The sequence below is a fragment of the Cottoperca gobio genome, chromosome 24 (assembly GCF_900634415.1).
Source record: "Cottoperca gobio chromosome 24, fCotGob3.1, whole genome shotgun sequence".
Lineage (NCBI taxonomy): Eukaryota > Metazoa > Chordata > Actinopteri > Perciformes > Bovichtidae > Cottoperca > Cottoperca gobio.
This window is the reverse complement of record NC_041378.1, coordinates 17711392-17731498: the sequence shown is the minus strand read 5'-3', so window position 1 is coordinate 17731498 and position 20107 is coordinate 17711392. Positions and strand designations below refer to the sequence as shown.

Below are 20107 nucleotides of genomic sequence, written 5' to 3'. Positions count from 1 at the left end.
ACTACCATCAAGAATGCAAATAGAGGCCCAAATGTCCCAAAACCTTTCCTTTTAAAAGATACATACATTGAATGTGTAAGGACTCTATACCAGAGGATATCCACAATCCATAACTCACTCAAGCTTACATTACAACTAAGCCAAGTTCCTTTAGGTTCCAAAGAAACACTGATGTAGAAGTAGTTGTAAGGGAGAGGCAACAAAACTCTAAACCACTTGTTACTAACCCAATTTTAAAATAAAACATACTTTTTTAAATCCCAACATTCTAGAAAACTTAATGAAGAACAACTTTGATAAGTTTTCCCTGTGTTTGATATTTAAAAAAATGTTGACTGTAATTGGTTACAAATTAAACATGGTCATGTTTAAGAGGTCACCGTGAAAGTAAATATCATTTTCTGTCTGCATGCTTTTAGCATTTCTGAAGAATTGTCTTCTAAATATATATATATACAGTATATATATATATATATATAAAACGGACATGTCAAATCAAGCAATCTGATTGGTTCTTAGCCGTGATATAATGTGTGCATATCATGGGTAGAATTGTAGTTACTTTTCACAACAAGTCAGTATCCCTCCGCGTCTGAGAAAAAGCTACAGCTGTTAAATTACGTCTGTTAGTTAATTGATTAAGTACAATTACACACCTAGTACAACCTTACAGACTTGGTACACTGTTCTAAACAAGTCACCACGCAATACCGTCTTGCTTCCATTTTAATTAAATCCGCTGTTTTCCGGCTCTATTTCTCCACGGTGTGTGTGTATTCGCTCAGAACAAAGGCGCTGTTTCGCGGGCTTCTGGGAGGGCCGTAAGTGAAGTTACCGTAATCAATCAATATATGCTGAAAAGCGCAGAGTCTCAGCTTTCAGAAACCGTTTAAATATTTTTGATTGCGCAAACTATGGCATAATTACGGTAATCCAAAACTTTGCTTGCAATCGCCGACACATTCGGTGTTAAAGGGAAACAAATTTACAAAGCTTTACTCTGGAGGAGTGGATTGATCAGTGCCTATCTCCAGAAAAAAAAGCCCCTAAAAGACGACATGCAGAGCTACGTGAAGAGCAGGTAGACCAAATAATCGATCAACGTTGTCTGTCTAATATGTTCGCTAGCTGCTAGCAACGGAGGGACTATTTTATTTTGAACATCATTATTTAATAATAAAAACTATTTAAATTGTAGTGTGTATTTTTCTTTCATATTGCCACACTTGGTAACCGTTTTATAACTGTGATATATGTTCATTATATCACAGTTAAGGGGGTTGTACCACGCCCCTTAACTGTGATATAATGAGCATATACCACGGCCTGTCGTATAAATATATACTGTGTGTATATATATATATATATATATACAGTGTGTATATATATATATATATATATATATATATATATATATATATATATATACAGTATATATATATATATATATACTGTGTGTGTATATATATATATATATATATATATATATATATATATATATATATATACACACACAGTATATATATATATATATATATATATATATATATATATATATATATATATATATATATATATTGTTTAATTGGACAGTTTACAAAAAAAGTACAGGCTGACTTACAGCAGAGCTCAAGTCTTCAAGGATCATTACATAATTTTTGCTGCTATGCAGATACCTGTCATTTGTTAGTTTGCACCGTAAATAAACGAGCTTATGAAAATTAGACAAGAGACAGTAGTTGATGTTTGGTCTTGTCAAAAAAGATAAAGATTTAAATACACTATTAAGAGTCAGTTTAACTCTCCTCCGAACACTTTCCTCTGCCTGCCCTAATGTGTGGCGTAACTTAAAGCAGAAACAGATAACTTTTCTCCCCTAATGTTTCCACAACACTCAAACTAAAACAACAGAACAGGTTGTGTCAGTGACTCCAAAATGACACATATAACCGCTCTATTTCACGTTGAGCTAATTGTATTAATTTGATATACTGTTTCTGTATACTGCTATTTACTGTATAACAACGTCTTGTATTTCATATGCCCGTTCATCTGTAAAGAAACTACAGTGACAGAGGTGGAAGAAGTCCTCCGATCTTTTACTTAAGTAAAGTAGTAATACCACAGTGTAGAAGTATTCACTTACATGTATAAGTCCTGCATTTAAAAGTAAAAGTACAAAAGTGTTATCATCAAAATGTAACGTAATTAAAGTAAAAGTACTCATTGTGCACAATGGCCCATTTCAGAATAAATGATATGATATTATTGAATTATAATTACTGATGTATTAATGTATTCATCACAAATTTGCATCTGGTGAAGGAGTAGCTTTCAGGTAAATGTAGTGGAGTCAATGTTCCTCTGAATTGTAGTGGAGTATGAATATCTCAAAATTGTATTTAAGTAGTTACTGGAGTAACTAGTTACTTTCCACCACTGAGTATCTATGTGGCATGTGATTGGCTGTTTGTTGGTTACCCCACACTTCTGTTGCTGGATTGGAAATTGAGCTTTGTAATAAAGGGAGAATCTTCAGCATGATGTTTTATGAGGCTGAAAAAGAGCACAAACGCATGTTGTTGGAGGACACAGGCGGCTGCTGTGTGACCTCCTGAAGGAGAATGTTGGATTTGGTAGACAAATATCCATGTAAAGCTGAGGGCTCTGCGTGTACGCTGATGAGTCCAGCTGGCATAGAGACATGCCATCAATGCAAATTACATTGACAACAAACACCACCCCAAACACACACATACACACACCCTCCCTCCCCAGCCTAACTCAGTCTTTCTGACACATGTGCTCACATACTTTGACTTTAATTCTGATGTGTACCTGATAGATATGTAACTGCAGCCAAGTTGACGGGTTAAGCATCTGCTTTCTGTATGCCAAGTGTAAAGCCAAGGTAAGAGCTTTTAATAAATCTGTTATTATCTGTGAGAGAGATGAGATCTTTACAGAGGCTGGATCTCACTACGTAGCACTGTATTATAGACAGTATTATTTATAATGGTGTAAATAGAACCTCACATGCACATATATGAAAACATATGTCTGACAATCTTTAAATCCTTCCACAAAGTCTTATATATATTTTCAAACCCACTGTTTTGATTCAATTTGACAGCTCTCCTCGGTATTGCTATAGAAACATTAAGCCTTTTTAAAAGTCATAATTAAATGCTTTACCTTTAGGTGTAAAAATGTACATGTTATTCTTGCAACGAATAATAAGGAACAGTCCAACCAGTATTTTGCTAACAGTAAGTGTACTCTTTCACAGGCCAAATGCTAACTCGTATTTTATGGAGATTTCTCTACTTACATGAAAAGGTGACTGCTGCGAAGAATCCGAGTAAGTGATCGGGTGATTTACTCTGATATTAATTTGGAAAATGGTTCTGCTCATACTGACTGAAAGCAGCTTCACTGTGTCGCTATTCAAACATTGAGGTAATGTTGAGTAATGCTCTGCAGATTCTTTCAGAAATATAAAAGATTAGAAGTGTACTTTTGTGAACTTTGCAACGCTTATAACAAAAATGGGCATTGTAAGATTCAAAAATAATAATTATAATGGGTATAACATCGATGTGTTATTGAGTCCAACTGTTATAGGTTAATGTATTTGCACATTAGGATTTGTAGGTGTTGTTACTGTATCTTTGCACATGCCAGGGTGCAATATGGTCCAGTGTTGTATAACCACAGTGTAATAATGGCTAAAAGGAAGCCATGTCCTAACACAACAAGAAAATGAGGTGGTACGACCTGTACCGCATCAACTGGCCTCTGACCACACTGCTTGTGTAGCACCACTGTTGTGGGCAGTGCACTGTTACAACAAGCAGGGAAAAGCAATAACTCATTGTTTGTGTTCATTGTATTCATAGTCCAAATTCAAAGTGGCTCAAACATGTTTGCCAAGCTAAAATATGAGCTTCTCTTACTTGAGAAGGAAAAACAGATAGCTGCTAAGAAGAGTGTTGTGACAGTTTCAAGATAAACATGTTAATAAACAGCCAACACACAAACATTACAGAAAGATTATTGTAAATTGAATACTGTGAGAACAGACTGGAATGGCTTACATCAGCACATTACATACAAACATTGTAATATTGTTTAGTAGATATCTTAATGACACTTCTCTTGTTGATTACTTTTGGGATAGCAAGTTTTCTGAAAGTGTATGTTTAAATATGCAAATGAGGAATTATCTTACTATGTGCTAATTTACATACATTTCCAGAATAAAAATCTGAAGAGTGGAAAAAGCCAGGTTAAAAGAGATTTCTGGAGTATGAGTTAAAAACTAATATTAATAAAACAGCCTTATTAGATATGTATTGTAAAATTCCATACATTTTGAAAGACACTATTTTTGTTTACCCTATTCACCTGTAAAGTAATAGATTTCACCATTTCACCAGTTGATTACTTACATTACAAAAATTGTAGTTCAAGTTTTCTGAATTTTTATGTTTGAATATGTAAATGAGTCATTGTCCAATTCTAATTTTGAAAATTTAATTTGAAGACATTTTATTGAAGCAAAATAGCCCAAAATCTCAAAATTGACCAGTGTATATAAATAAATATGTTTTTGCTTGTAATGTCTCACCTTCACAGGTACAGGTGGTGTTTTCACACAATATTGAAAAGCATGACTTACAAGTATTATGTGTATTTCCTAACTCACTCCTATTGTCACTCATATTGACAAACCTGCAGATAATTATCACTGCGCTCTACTCTTCACCTCGGCTCAGCTCTGAGCATTTTATTGTCTTTCAGCTCACTGTTATGGTTTTACAACCGGTAACTTTGTTTCACTCTCACCGCTCTCCTCAACGCTGCTTCCAGCAGAAGCAGACAGTTGTTTTTGGTAAACAAAACTCTAATAAACCCACTGTACAAAACCTGCCCAGCACCATACAGCGGAAAAATGAGCTACTAGCTAATTAACATAGTGGAATATTTAGCACTAGCTAAAGAGCCAGATGTTTTCCTTCGAAGTTGTCAAAGATCAAAGCCGAGCTGGAGCGATAATGAACGTCGAACTTAAATGTGTTTGTTGGTCAGAAACACAACTCCAAATGAATGATAATGTTGCTCCGTGTCCGCTGGATGTGTGCTAGAATACAAGTCTTAAATTGACATCTACATCTGAGGGTAGCACGAGAGGAAAACTAATGGAGCGTCCAATACAGAAACTTTATTAGTGCAAGTGGAAAAGACATTGGAGGAAAAGGTTGTGGGGTCAACAGAAATATAAGTTAACTCTGATGATTAGACTGCAGACATTGAGATCATTGTGCACCGGACATTATTTTATGAGTTTAGAAGATGTAAGTCATACATGTATATGTATATGTATGTGCATTTTTGGATGTATGCATTTTCAGTCACATTGTTCCTTAATTGCTGCTAATACCTTTTTCCTTTTTTTTCTGTTTTACACCAGCGTAACAATGTATTACAAGGTGATTCTTTTTCTGATTGGAGTGGTGCAAATCTACTATCAGGTAAAAATACTTCTCAGTTAAATATTTATACATTTTTGTATTCTAATATTGTATTTCAATGCACATAGCTCGGAGTTTTGTTTGTATACACTATTTTATTCACTAACAAAACATTTCTTTGCAAGTTAAACCATGTTTATTTGGCATGCTAAAAAGATCAAATGTTTTTGTTTTGATTTTACATAACATTGAATTACCCCGTGACAGACTAATCGTTGTTTGTCTGTTCTTGCCATTGCAGGTCTCTTCAGCAGGTGAGTCGCTCGGCTACATTGTCATTTAGGCCGCTTCAGTAAAATACGGCAGAAAACTTCCACAAATTGTGCCAGGATTAAAGGCTTGGGCTGCGGTTGAATCATCTTTTTAGCTTTGACTCAGAAGTATCAAAGCCATCATAAGAGCTGGTTGAAATCTCTAAATGCCAAGGAAACGCTTCCTTTCTTGTCTGCTTTAGCATTGGGTATACTGGACCATACTTTACGAAAGGAATGCCGTCCCACAATTCCTTTGGGCAGCAACATTTAAAGCATACTTACCTAGCCTAGTGTAAATGCATTTGGATTCTCTTAGCACCCGGTTGTCTTATCCTAAGTCCTTATTAATTGTCCTTCCTTTCCTTGACCTTGTGACGTTTTCCATCGAGGTTAAGGAAAACTGGTTGTATAAACACATGAACGTCATTTTCTGATGTGTCTGAAATTAAATTTAGATGATGTAGTCATGTTAATTATTTATCATAAAGGATATGCAAAATATACAATATACAAGTACAAACTTTCAATATAGACTCTGCAAATTATATATATGTAATGTAAATGTATTTGAAATGTAGAAAGAAAGAGTACATCTGTGAATACAATTAAGTGATTTTAGTCATAAGGTTAACCACCTTTTTGGTTGTTTTCCTTTTTATTTTATTTGTTAGTATTTTACCATTTAATAATGTAATAATAATAATAATGTTCTCTATGTTTTCAGCAGTTCTCCAACTTTGCATTTCTTGCAAAATCTGAATTTGCAGTGTTTCTTTTTCGTTATTGAGCATCGTCCTTATTTTTCTGTGTTTACCGCATTGTAAATCCACCGCTTACAAATGTATATTTAAAGCATTCAATCATGTAATTCCAAAGTGAAATACTGTAATGTACCATGTAGTTAAGTATATCGTATGCCTAGTTTATATTGGTTCTATCACATCTCAACAACTTCAGTCAAGGTGCTTTTGTATGCATTAAATCCCTTTTCAACTCAACCGAGTTGCTAAATATACAAAAAGATAACACATAAAAATATCTCATGCAGATGTTGAATACAACTACATTGCTGAGCTGATGGTGGGAAGTAATATCACACTGGAGGCCAACACCATCATGATAGCTTTGAACGACATTACTAGCCTGGAAAATGGATCCACGACAGCGAACCTCTCACACAGTGAACTCATAGCAGGTATCGTACTAAAGCACTTACCTCTTTCTTTAATTATTATTTCAAACAGTTCTTCTTTAATACAGTTCATCATTCACTACACAGTTATTGTAATGTGAAACAAATCCACATTTCAGCAATATAAAGACTCATTGAATACTCAATAGCCAATAACCTGCCATAAGAAATAGCTGATATTAATCAGCTATCAATGTTGTAAAGTTAAGGTTGAAAGTAAGTTTGCTTATGCAAAGTTTCACATTGGGACGCTCATTTAGGAATGCTAGGAAACATGTAGAGGACTATAGGAGCTGTTATGCACAACTTCAAAAATCCAACAAGAGCTAACTACAGCTGTTTTCCCAAAGGTCTTTCATTTGTCCACTAAACCCCACAGTTTTAACTAGAGGTTTGCTGTATCTTCAGCCCTATCAGTTAAACACATGCTGGGAAAATGATAGCCAGCAAGCATGGGTTTGGGCCAACACCGAACATGAGAAAAGTACACAGATAGTTGATAGTAGTATCTTAACCGAACACTAGGGGGCGGTTTCACAGACAGAGCTTAAACCTAGTCCCAGACTAAAATGCCTGTTTAAACTGTTCTAACTCTAAACTACCTGCACAGACTCATTTTAAAATATTCCTAGATTTAGCTTGTTCTGGATTCAACTAAAGTGGTTGCAAGAGGGAGGATTAGAGCTACTCTAGGACTAAATTGAATCCTAAATGAATCCTTCAAGGAGGCAAATTTAACCTCTGCTTAAATCCATTTTTTTTTGCACATTCACATCCCCCTACACCAGTTTGGGGGTCCTTGGCCTAAAAAACATTGAAGACCCCAGGTATTTCCTCCTTGTCTCAAAGAGGAAGGCCTTTACCCACTTCGCACCAAGTTTTTGGCAACTGGAACTTTTCATCGGAAAGCTGGTGATTTGTGTGGCGTCAGTGAAGCAACTATTTGTAGAATAGTTCACAAAGTCTACAAGGCATTTGTGAATTGAGGAGTATTTATATAAAGTTCCCTGATGCTGCTGCCCATGCCAACTATAAAGTGCAATTCTATGAATATGGCCACTTCCCATGAGTGTCTTAAACTAAGATCTGTCTGTGAAACCGCCCCTAGATGTCCTGAACAACTAGTCCAATAAAGCTAGTTACCAACACTCTGTTAACTCAAGGTTTACCAATCCAACTGTGAGCTTGTGCATGTGAAAGGGGAAGAGTTTGTAGCAAATCGGCAATCAAAAGTAACATTAGCAAATCCAGGGCAGCATATTTCTTGAGATAAATAAAAAATGAATTACCTCTCTGTAATTAATCTATTGCTAAAGTAAAAAGTATTAGTTTAATAAGTTGTTTAATGAAAAGTTATACAAAATGGAGCACAGTGATACAATTTAAAATGCAGCAATCAAGCTGAACATAATACAGTTAGTAAATACCAAAATTAATGGTAACTGCATTTTTTCTTCACATCTGATTGGTCAGAGTTCAGAGTTGGCTCTGTCATATGTTTTAATGTGTAATCCTGAATGCCTGCCGCATTAGTCAGCTGGTCAACCCACTAGTCCTGCTTTGTCAAACAGGACCAGGTGTGGTGTTTCTTTGCAGTAGTTTCTGGTTTGGTAACACCTTCCTGTTAGACACTCAGTGTTTTGCATTTATTTATCTTGAAGAAATTAGAAAAAGCCTTTTGCTGCACTTACAATGCTATAAAAAAATTAATAAGAACACATTTATTTCACCAAATTCTTTCAGATTTTTTTTTGTTTTACTATCATCAAAGTTCATTATAGTAAACGGATGTGATTCTGTGGGAAACCATTGGGCTATATGTCTATTTACAAACCAAAATCAACCGTTGTTTTGTGCTCTTCACACAGTTGGTTTAATGTGGGTGGGGCTTATTTAGATAAAGGCAATGTCATATATTTCCATGCTTCAATTGGAGTTTAGCAACATTAGAATCAAGATGTGCTGTAAATTGTTGGATTGTTTACTTATTTAGGCAGGTAACTGTCTATCAATTGTGACCAAACCAAGATTGGGCTTCTCTTTCTAGAGTGCCTGATTCTTGGAGATGAATCCACTTGCAACTGTTCTACCGGCTACGTTTGGAGCAACATAGTGTGCTACACGTACAACTGTTGCCGCGAAATTTCTTGCACACAAAACGTGTCCCACATCACACCACTCTGCATTGCCAAAGTCAAAGGTAACAGTCCTGATGTGTGACAAATTGTGACATAATGGGTAAAAATGGTTTTTTTGATTTTATTCATATACTTTACTTTTTGACATATGGACAAATATTCTTGTTAATATCAAAGCAAAAACTAATGATAATGTTTGCAATCGACAGTTCTAATCACTGGATCAGCTATATTGAATAAAATCTGGGACGATTCTAAAAATGAAAAGGTATATATCGCTCTTATCACAAATGTATACATATGTACATTCTTGAAGATTTTTGTCACTATAATACGTCAAGTATAACTGATTTAATGCTCTTTCTTTTTAAAGCTTGCATATAACTTTGGAGAACTGAATGGCTTTCAGTACCTGAATGTAACCGGTCACAGGTATTGTAATTTGAAGATTTTACGTGTCATTTCTTTTTTATCAAAGAAGAACTTGGACTGAAATGAACTGTGCCTTTAACTATTTGTGACCTGAAGAATTTGATAGGTAGAGTTTTAATGGGAGCTGTACAACTGCAAGGATGCACTGCTTGAGAGGCTCAGTTCATGCATGCATGTCTTTGCTAGATGGGTGTGTTTACCCTTTACTTCATAATTATAATCTAAGAGTGACCAAAAGTTAAGTGACCTCACATTTCCAAGCCTCTTGTCAAATCCTGTAAAATCAAGCCCTAGTCTTATCTTAGAAAATACGGGAGGCACCAGTTCAGCAAAACCAAGACTACAGCATATCTAAAATGAAAACCAACCTCAGCCTGGAAAACAATTATAGATTTACAATTGGGATTTTGCCTGGGGCATATTGAAGACAAATGTATACATAGACTTATACATCTGTGCGGGATGAAAATGTTTCAACAATTATATCAACAATTGCAGGTATCCAAAGGTTTTATAACTCCAACTCATGGATGAACAGATACAAGATGGAAAATGGGAGAGTTTAGAGTAAAATATCAAGGGGGAGAGTGCCTGATGAGGTTTGACAATATTCCAGTAGTCAAGTTTGCTAGAAATAAAGCGAGGTCAAGTCAAGTCAATTTGAATTATATAGCCCAATATCACAAATCATGAATTTGTCTCAAGGGGTTATACAATCTGTACAGCATACGGCCCCCTCTGTCTTTGGACCCTTGCAGCAGAAAAGGAATTCTGTCTGGACATACCTTAAAAATGAGCATGGGCTACTGCATATAATCATTAAGAAGCCAGGTTTGTCAGTGATCGCACCTGGTTATTGGCAAAACATTTCAGTTGCAAATCTCAAATTACTTTAATCACAAATACAAACAGATATTTTCTCACTAACCAATTATCTTTTCATGGATCCTTTCTAAATCTTAAAGGCTGGACAACACAGTTGCTGACTTTGAGGCAGCTGTCACCGTCAAATTTACGCCATTGAAACTTGAAGAAATTAGGGTGAAAGGGGAAAGCATACTTGGAGCTCTAATTCAGCTGGAGACTCTTGGTCAGTATGAAAGTGTTGCTGTTTATTGTCTATCATTCAGATCATGTTGACTCTGTAACTATATTTCTTAGCTGTTGTAGTGCATGCTCTCATTACAGTGGTGTAGGAATCAGTCCTAAAACCAGGAAATGAGTTCAAGTTTAGCACTTCTGGTTCCCTTGCCTCAAAGTCAATGGTGTCATTTAATGTTTTGTTTGTTAGAAACCTGAAATATGGTCTGTGGTTAACACAAGCTTATGAGATGTTAATGTTTTATTCTACCACATAAAATACGTCAGTAAATACCACACTCGTAAATGTCTAGCTTCTAATGTGTCCTAAATCGTGAAGTCATGCGACCGTGGTGTACTTAGTTTATAGCCTAATGTTAGCTTTTTACTTCAGACGATGGCATTTACGCTTCAAAAATCTTAAAAGTGGAGGTAATATGTGGAGATTATCATAAATAGTATAAATAGTTTGCCACACAGCATATTTTATGCAATGATCCAAAGAGCGATGATTACTTTTAAATCGGCCTACAAAAATACATCATCACTGCACCACAATCTGCTGTATTTCTTTCAGATGGAAACCACAATGATGATCCTCTAACACATTCAGTACATTTGTATGCACTCAAGAAACCAAGGTTACCAAAGAAACCAGGTTACTAAAGAAACCAGTTTACGCAAGTAACTGAAGAAATCTGTGTGTACGTTATACTGTGTTTTAATTATTTTAACTATGCTAATTATAAATTATTTTAAATTATATAAATTATTATTTAGTTTGTTATTTGTTGCCATTTATCTGTATCGTAGAAGACTCACGATACATTGGGAGTACAGACAGACTTAATTGTATGAATAGCCAAAGGTTCAGCTGGGGAATACAGACTTATTTAGACTTCTGGAGGCTACTCCTGTGTTTCAGTTTTAGTCGGACTTTGGATGGAATTATTATTTTTGAATATGAGGATGGAGGTAATTATCTCTTCTTTCACAGCACAACTTCCCCTGTCCATAGTCTTTGTCCTTCTCATTCATACTAACCTCTGGGGCTGAGCAGTGAAGCCTATGTGGAAGTGCAAAAAACTGCAGTTCCTCATATGGCTCCAAGAGCGAGTCCATAGACCCCCATGTTAAAACGTTTTTTAAAATGTTACAGCTTCACACAAAAAACACTGTTGGTCTCTAGGCTATAGCTAATTTAAATTAAAATGTTTATATAACTCACCCTCTTAAATGATATTAAGGCTAAAGTTGTGCATATTTAAGGGTGTAGCCGCTATAAGTGACAGGTGGGTGGCGTACAGGTCACTAGTCGCTAACTGACTGCTCTGCTGCGTCACCTGGGCCCGCCTGAACTCCACCTACGAGGCAAATCTTTGCCAATTTTTTTGGATTAGCCGGGAGTTAAATTAAAACGACAATGGGCGGAGCCACACTAATTGAGCTTCACTCAGGCTCTACAGAAACCTATTGGGTGACGTCACAGAGAATAGGTCCATATTTTATACAGCCTATGATTCATATTTGTAAAACTTGGTAACATGTATGCATGAAAAAGAAATATGTGCTCTTCAGTAGGAATCCACATGGGGAAAAATCTAGTTTATCTAATTCAATAACCTGATTATGGAAAAGGAGTCCGGTTACTGGAGAAACCTGGTTACTTAAGTGCATTAAAACACACTGAATGTCTTTGGAACAGACTTTAAAGATTTGTCATCATGGATGTTTAGAGTAAGTTAGCATCTCCATTTAAGCCTTATTCAATAAATATCTAACACTTGTTACAAACTCATCTCTTGATCTTCTATGCTAACCCTTCCGGAGACGATCCGCTGCCATTCTAGCTAGTGTGACCATATTACTTGCTGCTCTTTGCACGTTGGGTCACACCCTACAATGTAGGACAATAAACTGATGATTTTGGAGTTCTTTAAACTTAATTTGGGCTAATGTTGGAGTAACAAAAGCAAAATTGTAAGGCCAATATGTTTATCCACTTCGGAGCCTGGATGTATCTACATAATAAATTAAAAGATATATTCTGTGCAAATTCGACAAAATGTAAAGAGTTAATCCTCATGCTTTACGCAGTTTTTTAAGATGAATAGTTTTTGGTCAAAGTAGTCACTAAACATACAATCATAATTCACTGAGGCGAGTGAGTGTCCTTGTCCATCATGGAGATTGGACAAGGACATTGAGGTTTCTTGGATCATACCAGTCTTGGATAGACGGATTGTAGGGACTCACAAATGGATGGACAGACAGTGAAAGGCTGTACCTCCTACTTCTAGCATAACTACTGTATTGCTGTGTATTTATATTGCCTTCTTCACACAGGAATGGTCACCATAGAGTCCCCAAAGAATATTATGTGCTATATGTCTAAGCCAGTACTGAAATGCACATTTGACGAGAAGACAGATCTTGCTGGCTGGAACATAAGCAAGAAGAATGAGCACGTTGAGCTCGGCCCCGGCAGTGTGGTGAGACTGAACGACAACTGTACCACAGACGAATACAAGTCTTGTACTGAAATCACACTCGAGAATGTGACAAGCATCTGGGCAGGCGAGTACAAATCTAAGATATATTCTGTCTTTTGACTTGTACTTATGTACAAATTGTGTACTTATTTGGCCAAATCTTTACCATAAGGAAGGTTTTTTATTATATTTATAGCGCCACCTACATTAGTTCCAAGGGGCATGCATTGTTGATCCTGGCTGCCAGTTACTGTACTGGTAATGTAATTGATGCATTATCTCTGTGGGCGGCACTTAAAATGTTAGCTATTGCTTAGCCCCATCTGTGAATTGAGTACTCCCTACGTTACTCCATGACTCCTTACGTTATTCACAGTGTACTTCAAATCACAAAGTATTGTTCGGAATGTGAATTGTAAGCAAAGGACTACTCATTGCTGTACGGTTTGATAGTCTGATCGTTTGCCATCACCACAACTCAACATATGAAAGAGCTGGCTATACTCCGATCCTTACAGTAATGCTAACATGCTAACACAACACTGAGTGTGCAAGAGCGGTCCTAAGTTCCATTGTCCTATGTATCCCAGCTCTATAACCTGAAAAAGATGTTCCCCAGCTCGGTATTTTCTTAATATGAAATGGGCTATTGTGGAAACTTGTCAAAGGGTTTTCTGTAGGTGTGTGTGTGTCGGGATATATATACATATATATATTTTTAACAGTGCGCGATCTACCCTGAACTGACCTTTTGGGCACCCCTATGTTAAAACTAGCTAGTAAAATACTGCTTACAGATTAATGCATCAGTGCTAACAATTTTATAATTGCATACATAATAGTATATCAGTCACAGAGATCATTTTTCTGCAGAACCAATACTTTAAATGTTGATACTTTTGTTTATGGAGTTGTTTAATTTCAAGACAAGTGTGCTGTTGACACTTCTGATCTGATCTGAGGGGAAATGTCATATTCAGCCCATTACAGCTGCAGTGTGAATTTGTCCACATGTTCCCTGCAGGCTCATACGAGTGTGGATTCACTCGTGGGTCAATCAGGCACACAGCCAAGGCACAACTGAGGGTGGCATTGCTGCCTGAGGAAATCACCATGAACAGCAAGCCTCTTGTTGCAGACTGTTCGGGAAAGGGGAGCACTAAAAGTGTTCCTATCGAGGTCTCTGCCACCATCCTAAAGAGCTCAGAGAAATTTATAGTGTCGTGGAGCTACAAGAACAAATCGATGACTGGTGAAGACTACAATTGTAAGACAAACCTACAGTATCTCACAAATCTAGCTGTAGCATAAAACGTTACTTTAGTTGATTACATCAATGCAAATTTAAAATCACAATATTTCTGCAAAATGCACACATTTCCACAACCACAAATCTAACCCTAAAACTAAAATGTATCTTTCTTTACAGCTGTTACAGCAGATAAACTGACCTATACTCTGAAAATGTCTGTCACTTGCAAGACAATCGCAGAGGCACATAGTGTTTGTGTCACTTTTAAGAACACAAAGAAACAAAAGAAAACAGCAGAATTCATTATCCCAGTAATTTACGGTAACTGATTCTTTAAAAAAATTATAAATGATTTTAATTAAATCTCTTTGATTTTCAACTAGTCTTATGTATATTGTTCTCACGTTGTCAGAATACTGTATTTCTTTGTTTGTATTTACATGTATTTGCAATGTCTCTTGCATCAGCCAATGATTTCCTATATTTTTCTCCAAGACGGTGAAGAATATTGCAATGAAGAAGATACTTGGCCAAAGACCCCAGACGGAGACACAGTGATTCAATATACATGTGCGGTGGGCAGGGTGGGCTTTGAGTCACGCACTTGTAAAGGCACTACATGGCAGGACGTGTTCCACTCCTGCGTCAGCGAAGAGTTGAACAACATTGCCAATGTTGCAGTAGTGAGTGTGGCATTACAGATCAGGATTTTGATACTGATTTGTTTTATTCATGTGGCAATATTCTTAGTTTTTACCATTTTGAGTAAGTTTATTTTGGCTTGTATACATTATTTGCCCAAAAACTTGGCTATATAATGTTCTACCTGCAGACGACCAATAAGTGGTTGGAAAGTATACAAGATACAAGGTATATCAATGTTGTCTATTTACCTCATCACCTCAGTGCTCTGAGACTGGGGGTTAAATTAGTTTACAAGATCATTTAAATATTACTTACAATTCATGGCTTTATCTAAAACATAATGAATGTCACAAAGTGTTTGAACTTGGTGAATAGTGTATTTTTACCATGCTTAATGGTATTATAAGTAACTCAAATTACTGCAATGGAGGCCGCATTTGTTATATGTAGGAGTTAAATTCATGTTTCTAGCCAGCTAATTCTGGAATATTGTAATGATATGACCCTAACTCTAACTCTAACTCTAAACATCTTATAACTCCTCAGAATTAGATGCTTCTCTTCTGGTCCACTTGATCTTTAAAACCTCCTATAAAAAGTGATTGAACTTTAAATATTATATATTTAGAGTTCCTTTAGTATGCCTGTTATTTTATATCAGTTTTTCTGTTTGGGATATGAACATTTTTTGTACCTGAGTATCTCAAAACCACTGAGATCGCAGATGGAGCCTCATAATTTCAAGGTCAAAATTTGTTCCCTATCCCCAGACCCCATCAACATTTTGGGAGGGGATTAAATGTGTGTGTACACTGTACAGTACATTGTCACTTTCTTTTTTGGTTTCTAGAACTTCCAGAAGGGACTAGGGACTTCCCCTGAGATCGCCAACGATATATTTTCAGGACTTAAGAACAGCTCTACATCTTATGATAATACCAGTGACACTACGGCCGACATTTTTGCTTCCATCAATATTCTTAACGTGATGGCAGAAGCATCATTGGATACTCCCTTGCAAGAGGGTGTCTTGAATGTAAGCCACTGTTGATTATTATTACTTGTACTGTTATACATGTGAAGTTTTGAGCTTGAAGGTGCATGCTTAAACTTGGAAACAACACTTCAACTACATTTTGTAGCCCTCCTCAGTTTGGAATTGGCATGGGATAACAGATGGTTAAAGGCTTTAAAAGAAAAATAACATTTGGTCAAAATGTGCAGTTTTACTTTAATAGGTTATGTTTTAAATGTGCACTTTCGAAGTAATACAGGTGAAGTTCTCATGAAGCTTTATACCCTCTAAAGCTGTATCATTTTCACATATTGCCCTCTATGGGCTAAGAAAGATTTCGGGGGATTTTTTTTGAGGATGTGAATCTGCTTTAGCTCTCAAGCTAACTTCAGTCCAATTAATACAGCTTTTAAGAAATCTACTACCTGAAGGTGATTCTCAGCCAGGCAACTAAATGTATTGGATGTGGGCTGGTTGTAGGCAAAACTATTTTGGCTACCTTGCCTGGGCTATTTAACCAAATACAATAAAATATTCTCCACATTGTGGTTAGGTTTAGGTTGTGTTGGATAGTTTCTCAGAAATGACCACTTTTGAGACACAAGGCTTTAACCCAAAGATCAAATTAGGGATGTCCCGGATGTCTCTCTTTTTTTGGCCCAGATCTCAATCCTATTCTGTTCATTTGGAGTCTGATCCAATAGATAGTCTGATAGACAACACATATCACAATCAAGGAAGTATTGGATTTTGATCTTCTCTATTTAGCTAATACATTAAATTATAAAAAATGTGCTTTTTTCATTCTTCTGTTTCAGGATTTTGTTGCCACAGCAAGCAATATGTTGGAGAACGACTGGAATGGGGTTAATGAATCTAAGGTTCAGAATATGTCATCACTATACCTTGAGTCTGTGGAGGGTCTGGTGAAGAATATCAAGGTCGAGAAGAGCAGAGGATTCCTCACTCAAAATTTAGATCTCAAATTCTGCTTTGGTCCTTACTGCAATGACACTGTGTTTGGCATCGACGTGAATCTGTACGAGCTCCCTGGAATAAAAAAAACTCTTGCTGTGAAAAATCTAACGAATAGATTAAGAAACAACATCGGCGAAACGTACCCTACCAGCCTCTTAGTATCGGTCACACTGCAGAACAGAACTCTTTCACCGTTAAACGTTAGTCTGAAATTCCCCGTGGAGAAGCAGAAATCAGAGAAACCTATGTGCGTCTTCTGGAATGCCGCAAACAATGATTGGTCAGTTGTGGGATGCAGTTTCAAAACTAGTGTTGGTAACCACACAGTCTGCGAATGCACTCACCTGACGGCATTCTCTGTCCTCATGGCAAAGGCTGATATATCTACTGTTGAACTAGATATCATTACAAATGTGGGATTGGCTGTGTCCATCTGCTCCTTGCTGATCTTCCTCATCATTGAGTATCTAGTGTGGACGGCTGTGGTCAAATCCAAGCTTTCATATTTCCGTCACACAACTATAGTGAACATTGCAGTGTTCCTCTTGCTCGCTGACTGCAGTTTCTTGGCTTCCACCTATCCTGACAAACTCAGTGAAACCTGGTGCCTAGTTTTGACAATATGCAAACACCTGTTTTTCTTGGCCATGTTCAACTGGATGCTGTGCATGAGTGTCATGCTTGTCCATCAGCTTATCTTCGTCTTCAGCCCGCTGAGGAAAAGAGTCTTCATGCTTCTATCCAGCATCGTAGGCTATGTTTTCCCAATGTTAATAGTGGGATCCAGCTATGTGTATTGCAAATACACCAACAGGCCCTACTATAATAAGGACACATGCTGGCTAGTTTTTGAAAAACTATTGGAGGGTTCCATTCATGCTTTCCTCCTTCCTGTGGGAACTATTATTTTGACAAATATCTTTTCCATGATGGTCGTCATTCTTACTCTAGTGAAGTCCTCCGCTGCTGACAGCAGCAAGGTAGACAAGGAGGCAATCAAGAGTGTCCTTAAAGTCGTGCTCTTTCTAACACCTGTCTTTGGAGGAACTTGGATTATTGGCTTTGCTCTGCTCTTATTGGACGGGGACAATCACATGTTTATGGTGGCTAACTACAGCTTTACCATCCTCAATTCCTTCCAGGTAATTTACAGGATAACTCCAACCTTTCTCTCCCAATACCAATTCCAATACCTCAGCTCTAGTAACAATACCGATTCCCAAACTAATACCAGTGTTTTTTTCCCCAAATTGAACCTGTATTTAATCTGTATACTGCACTTACTGGGAAGTTGGCAGCCCCCTCTAACTTATAGGGGAACTCCACCTTCACGTCTAATGTCTTGAGGCGTACTACTGCATATGTTAAAAAAAGTCTGATTAGACATATTTTGCCTGCTACTCATCGCAGCGTGAGGCTACCAATTTAAGGCTACATTAGCTGCTACTACTAGCATAACACACCCAAAATGTGGCATTCAATATTATTTTCGAGACAACAGTACCTACATAAAAATAAAATGTTGCACTTCATTTGTTCTCTTGCAGGGCCTTTTCCTTCTGATAACAGGGTGTTTTGCAGAGAAGAAGGTGCGTTTGCCATTTTATCACCAGGAAGATGTCTCTCATGCTTTTTCCATGTCAATATGTTTATTGCTTTATTGAAAATCGCTCAAATGTCATGTGGTCATAAGCAGGGAATTCTTACCTATGCTATGGGAAGCCTGGATTTGATGTATGGTACCCAAAACATTTTCCAATAGTTATGTTGTTTAGTATTTACCATCTGCCCAATTTATAAAGCTATTTGTGTTATCTACTAACAGGTTCGAGACGAAGTGGTTAAGATCATAATGGTAAGTTTACCAATAAAGAAAACACACCAGAAATACACCATAAAATGATGGAAATGTGCATCATAATTCCATTTCATTCTACCCTCAGGCAAAATCCAAAGGAAAAAGTGATAGCACAAAGAATTTGACGTCAACCACAAAAGATAAATAAAGACCAAGGTAAATCTAATATTATGCCATTAATAGTCTCCTTTTTACTTGTGTCCATGCATTTGCTGCATCTTCAATGACACAGTTTAAAAAATTGCTGCATCAGCATTTTTACCGTGCAACACTAACTTACTATCTTAAAACCTACTAAACCTCTGATTTAATCAAAACTGTATTTAAGTTAACCAAAGTAGTTACTTTACTTTCAGTACACTGTTAGATTCACCAAACAAAATACAGCTTCTTAAGGTTTGAAGTCTCCAAACTGCACTACAGCAGCTGTAACTTCCAGTTGCCACTACATGGCGCTATGATTCAAAATTGTTCTGTAGATGTCTTCAGGCCCGGACCCTCATCAAACATGTGACTTGTGTGCCACATGAAAGCAGAACATTTGAAGTGTATAAACATCCTAAATACTTTCATTCATTTCATTTCTACATTTCAGATTGTGGAGACGGACACAGCAACTCATGCCATGAGTCTCGGCTCACTTGTAGCTACAGTCCTCAAACTAAGTTCTAAACTTTGTTAAATAGAACACTGATGTTTTGAAAATATTTATTGACTTGATAGGCTTTACTATTATTATTATTATTATTATTATTATTATTATTATTATTATTATTATTATTATTATTATTCGTAGCATTAGCACTGATGGTTATCACCCTCAGCTGAGGATGAACTAATGCATACATTTGTTATCTTAAGGGTAAAGCAGATAGAGCTTATTTCCATTTGCATTATAAGTGCCAAAGAAGTGAAATACAATATTGAATTATCACTTTAAGGAGAGGCTTTAGATCCATGCTGACTCGAACCACTTCATTTGATGTTGTGCATTCTGTACACCCAGTTTGAGCTGACTGTATATAGAACATAGATGTGTGTTAAGTTTGGCTTGGTTTGATCATTTTGTTTAAAAGTCTGTAAATGTACACTACTTGACTTGAACTGTAACCTATGTGTGTACCTAAAAATATATATTGAAATAAAGACAACAAATATGATTATACGATGCATGATTCAGAAGATTCAATCCAAACTATAATTTTTCAACAGAATTAATTTAGCAGACTTCATCGGA

General features: G+C 36.5%; 1 protein-coding gene across 1 annotated transcript; it reads left to right on the top strand.

The window, feature by feature from the left end:
• The first annotated feature begins 1030 nt into the window (after positions 1 to 1030).
• Positions 1031 to 19969, top strand: adgrf3b (adhesion G protein-coupled receptor F3b). The gene is made up of 20 exons (XM_029425882.1): positions 1031 to 1081; positions 2846 to 2911; positions 3290 to 3361; positions 5474 to 5534; positions 5776 to 5788; positions 6837 to 6983; positions 9028 to 9180; positions 9328 to 9386; positions 9492 to 9550; positions 10516 to 10640; positions 12977 to 13207; positions 14147 to 14389; positions 14552 to 14695; positions 14870 to 15057; positions 15870 to 16055; positions 16853 to 18154; positions 18560 to 18601; positions 18838 to 18867; positions 18956 to 19026; positions 19466 to 19969. The coding sequence occupies exons 4-19, from the start codon at positions 5481 to 5483 to the stop codon at positions 19016 to 19018; spliced, it is 3039 nt and encodes a 1012-aa protein (XP_029281742.1). The 5' UTR covers positions 1031 to 1081; positions 2846 to 2911; positions 3290 to 3361; positions 5474 to 5480; the 3' UTR covers positions 19019 to 19026; positions 19466 to 19969.
• Positions 19970 to 20107: the final 138 nt, after the last annotated feature.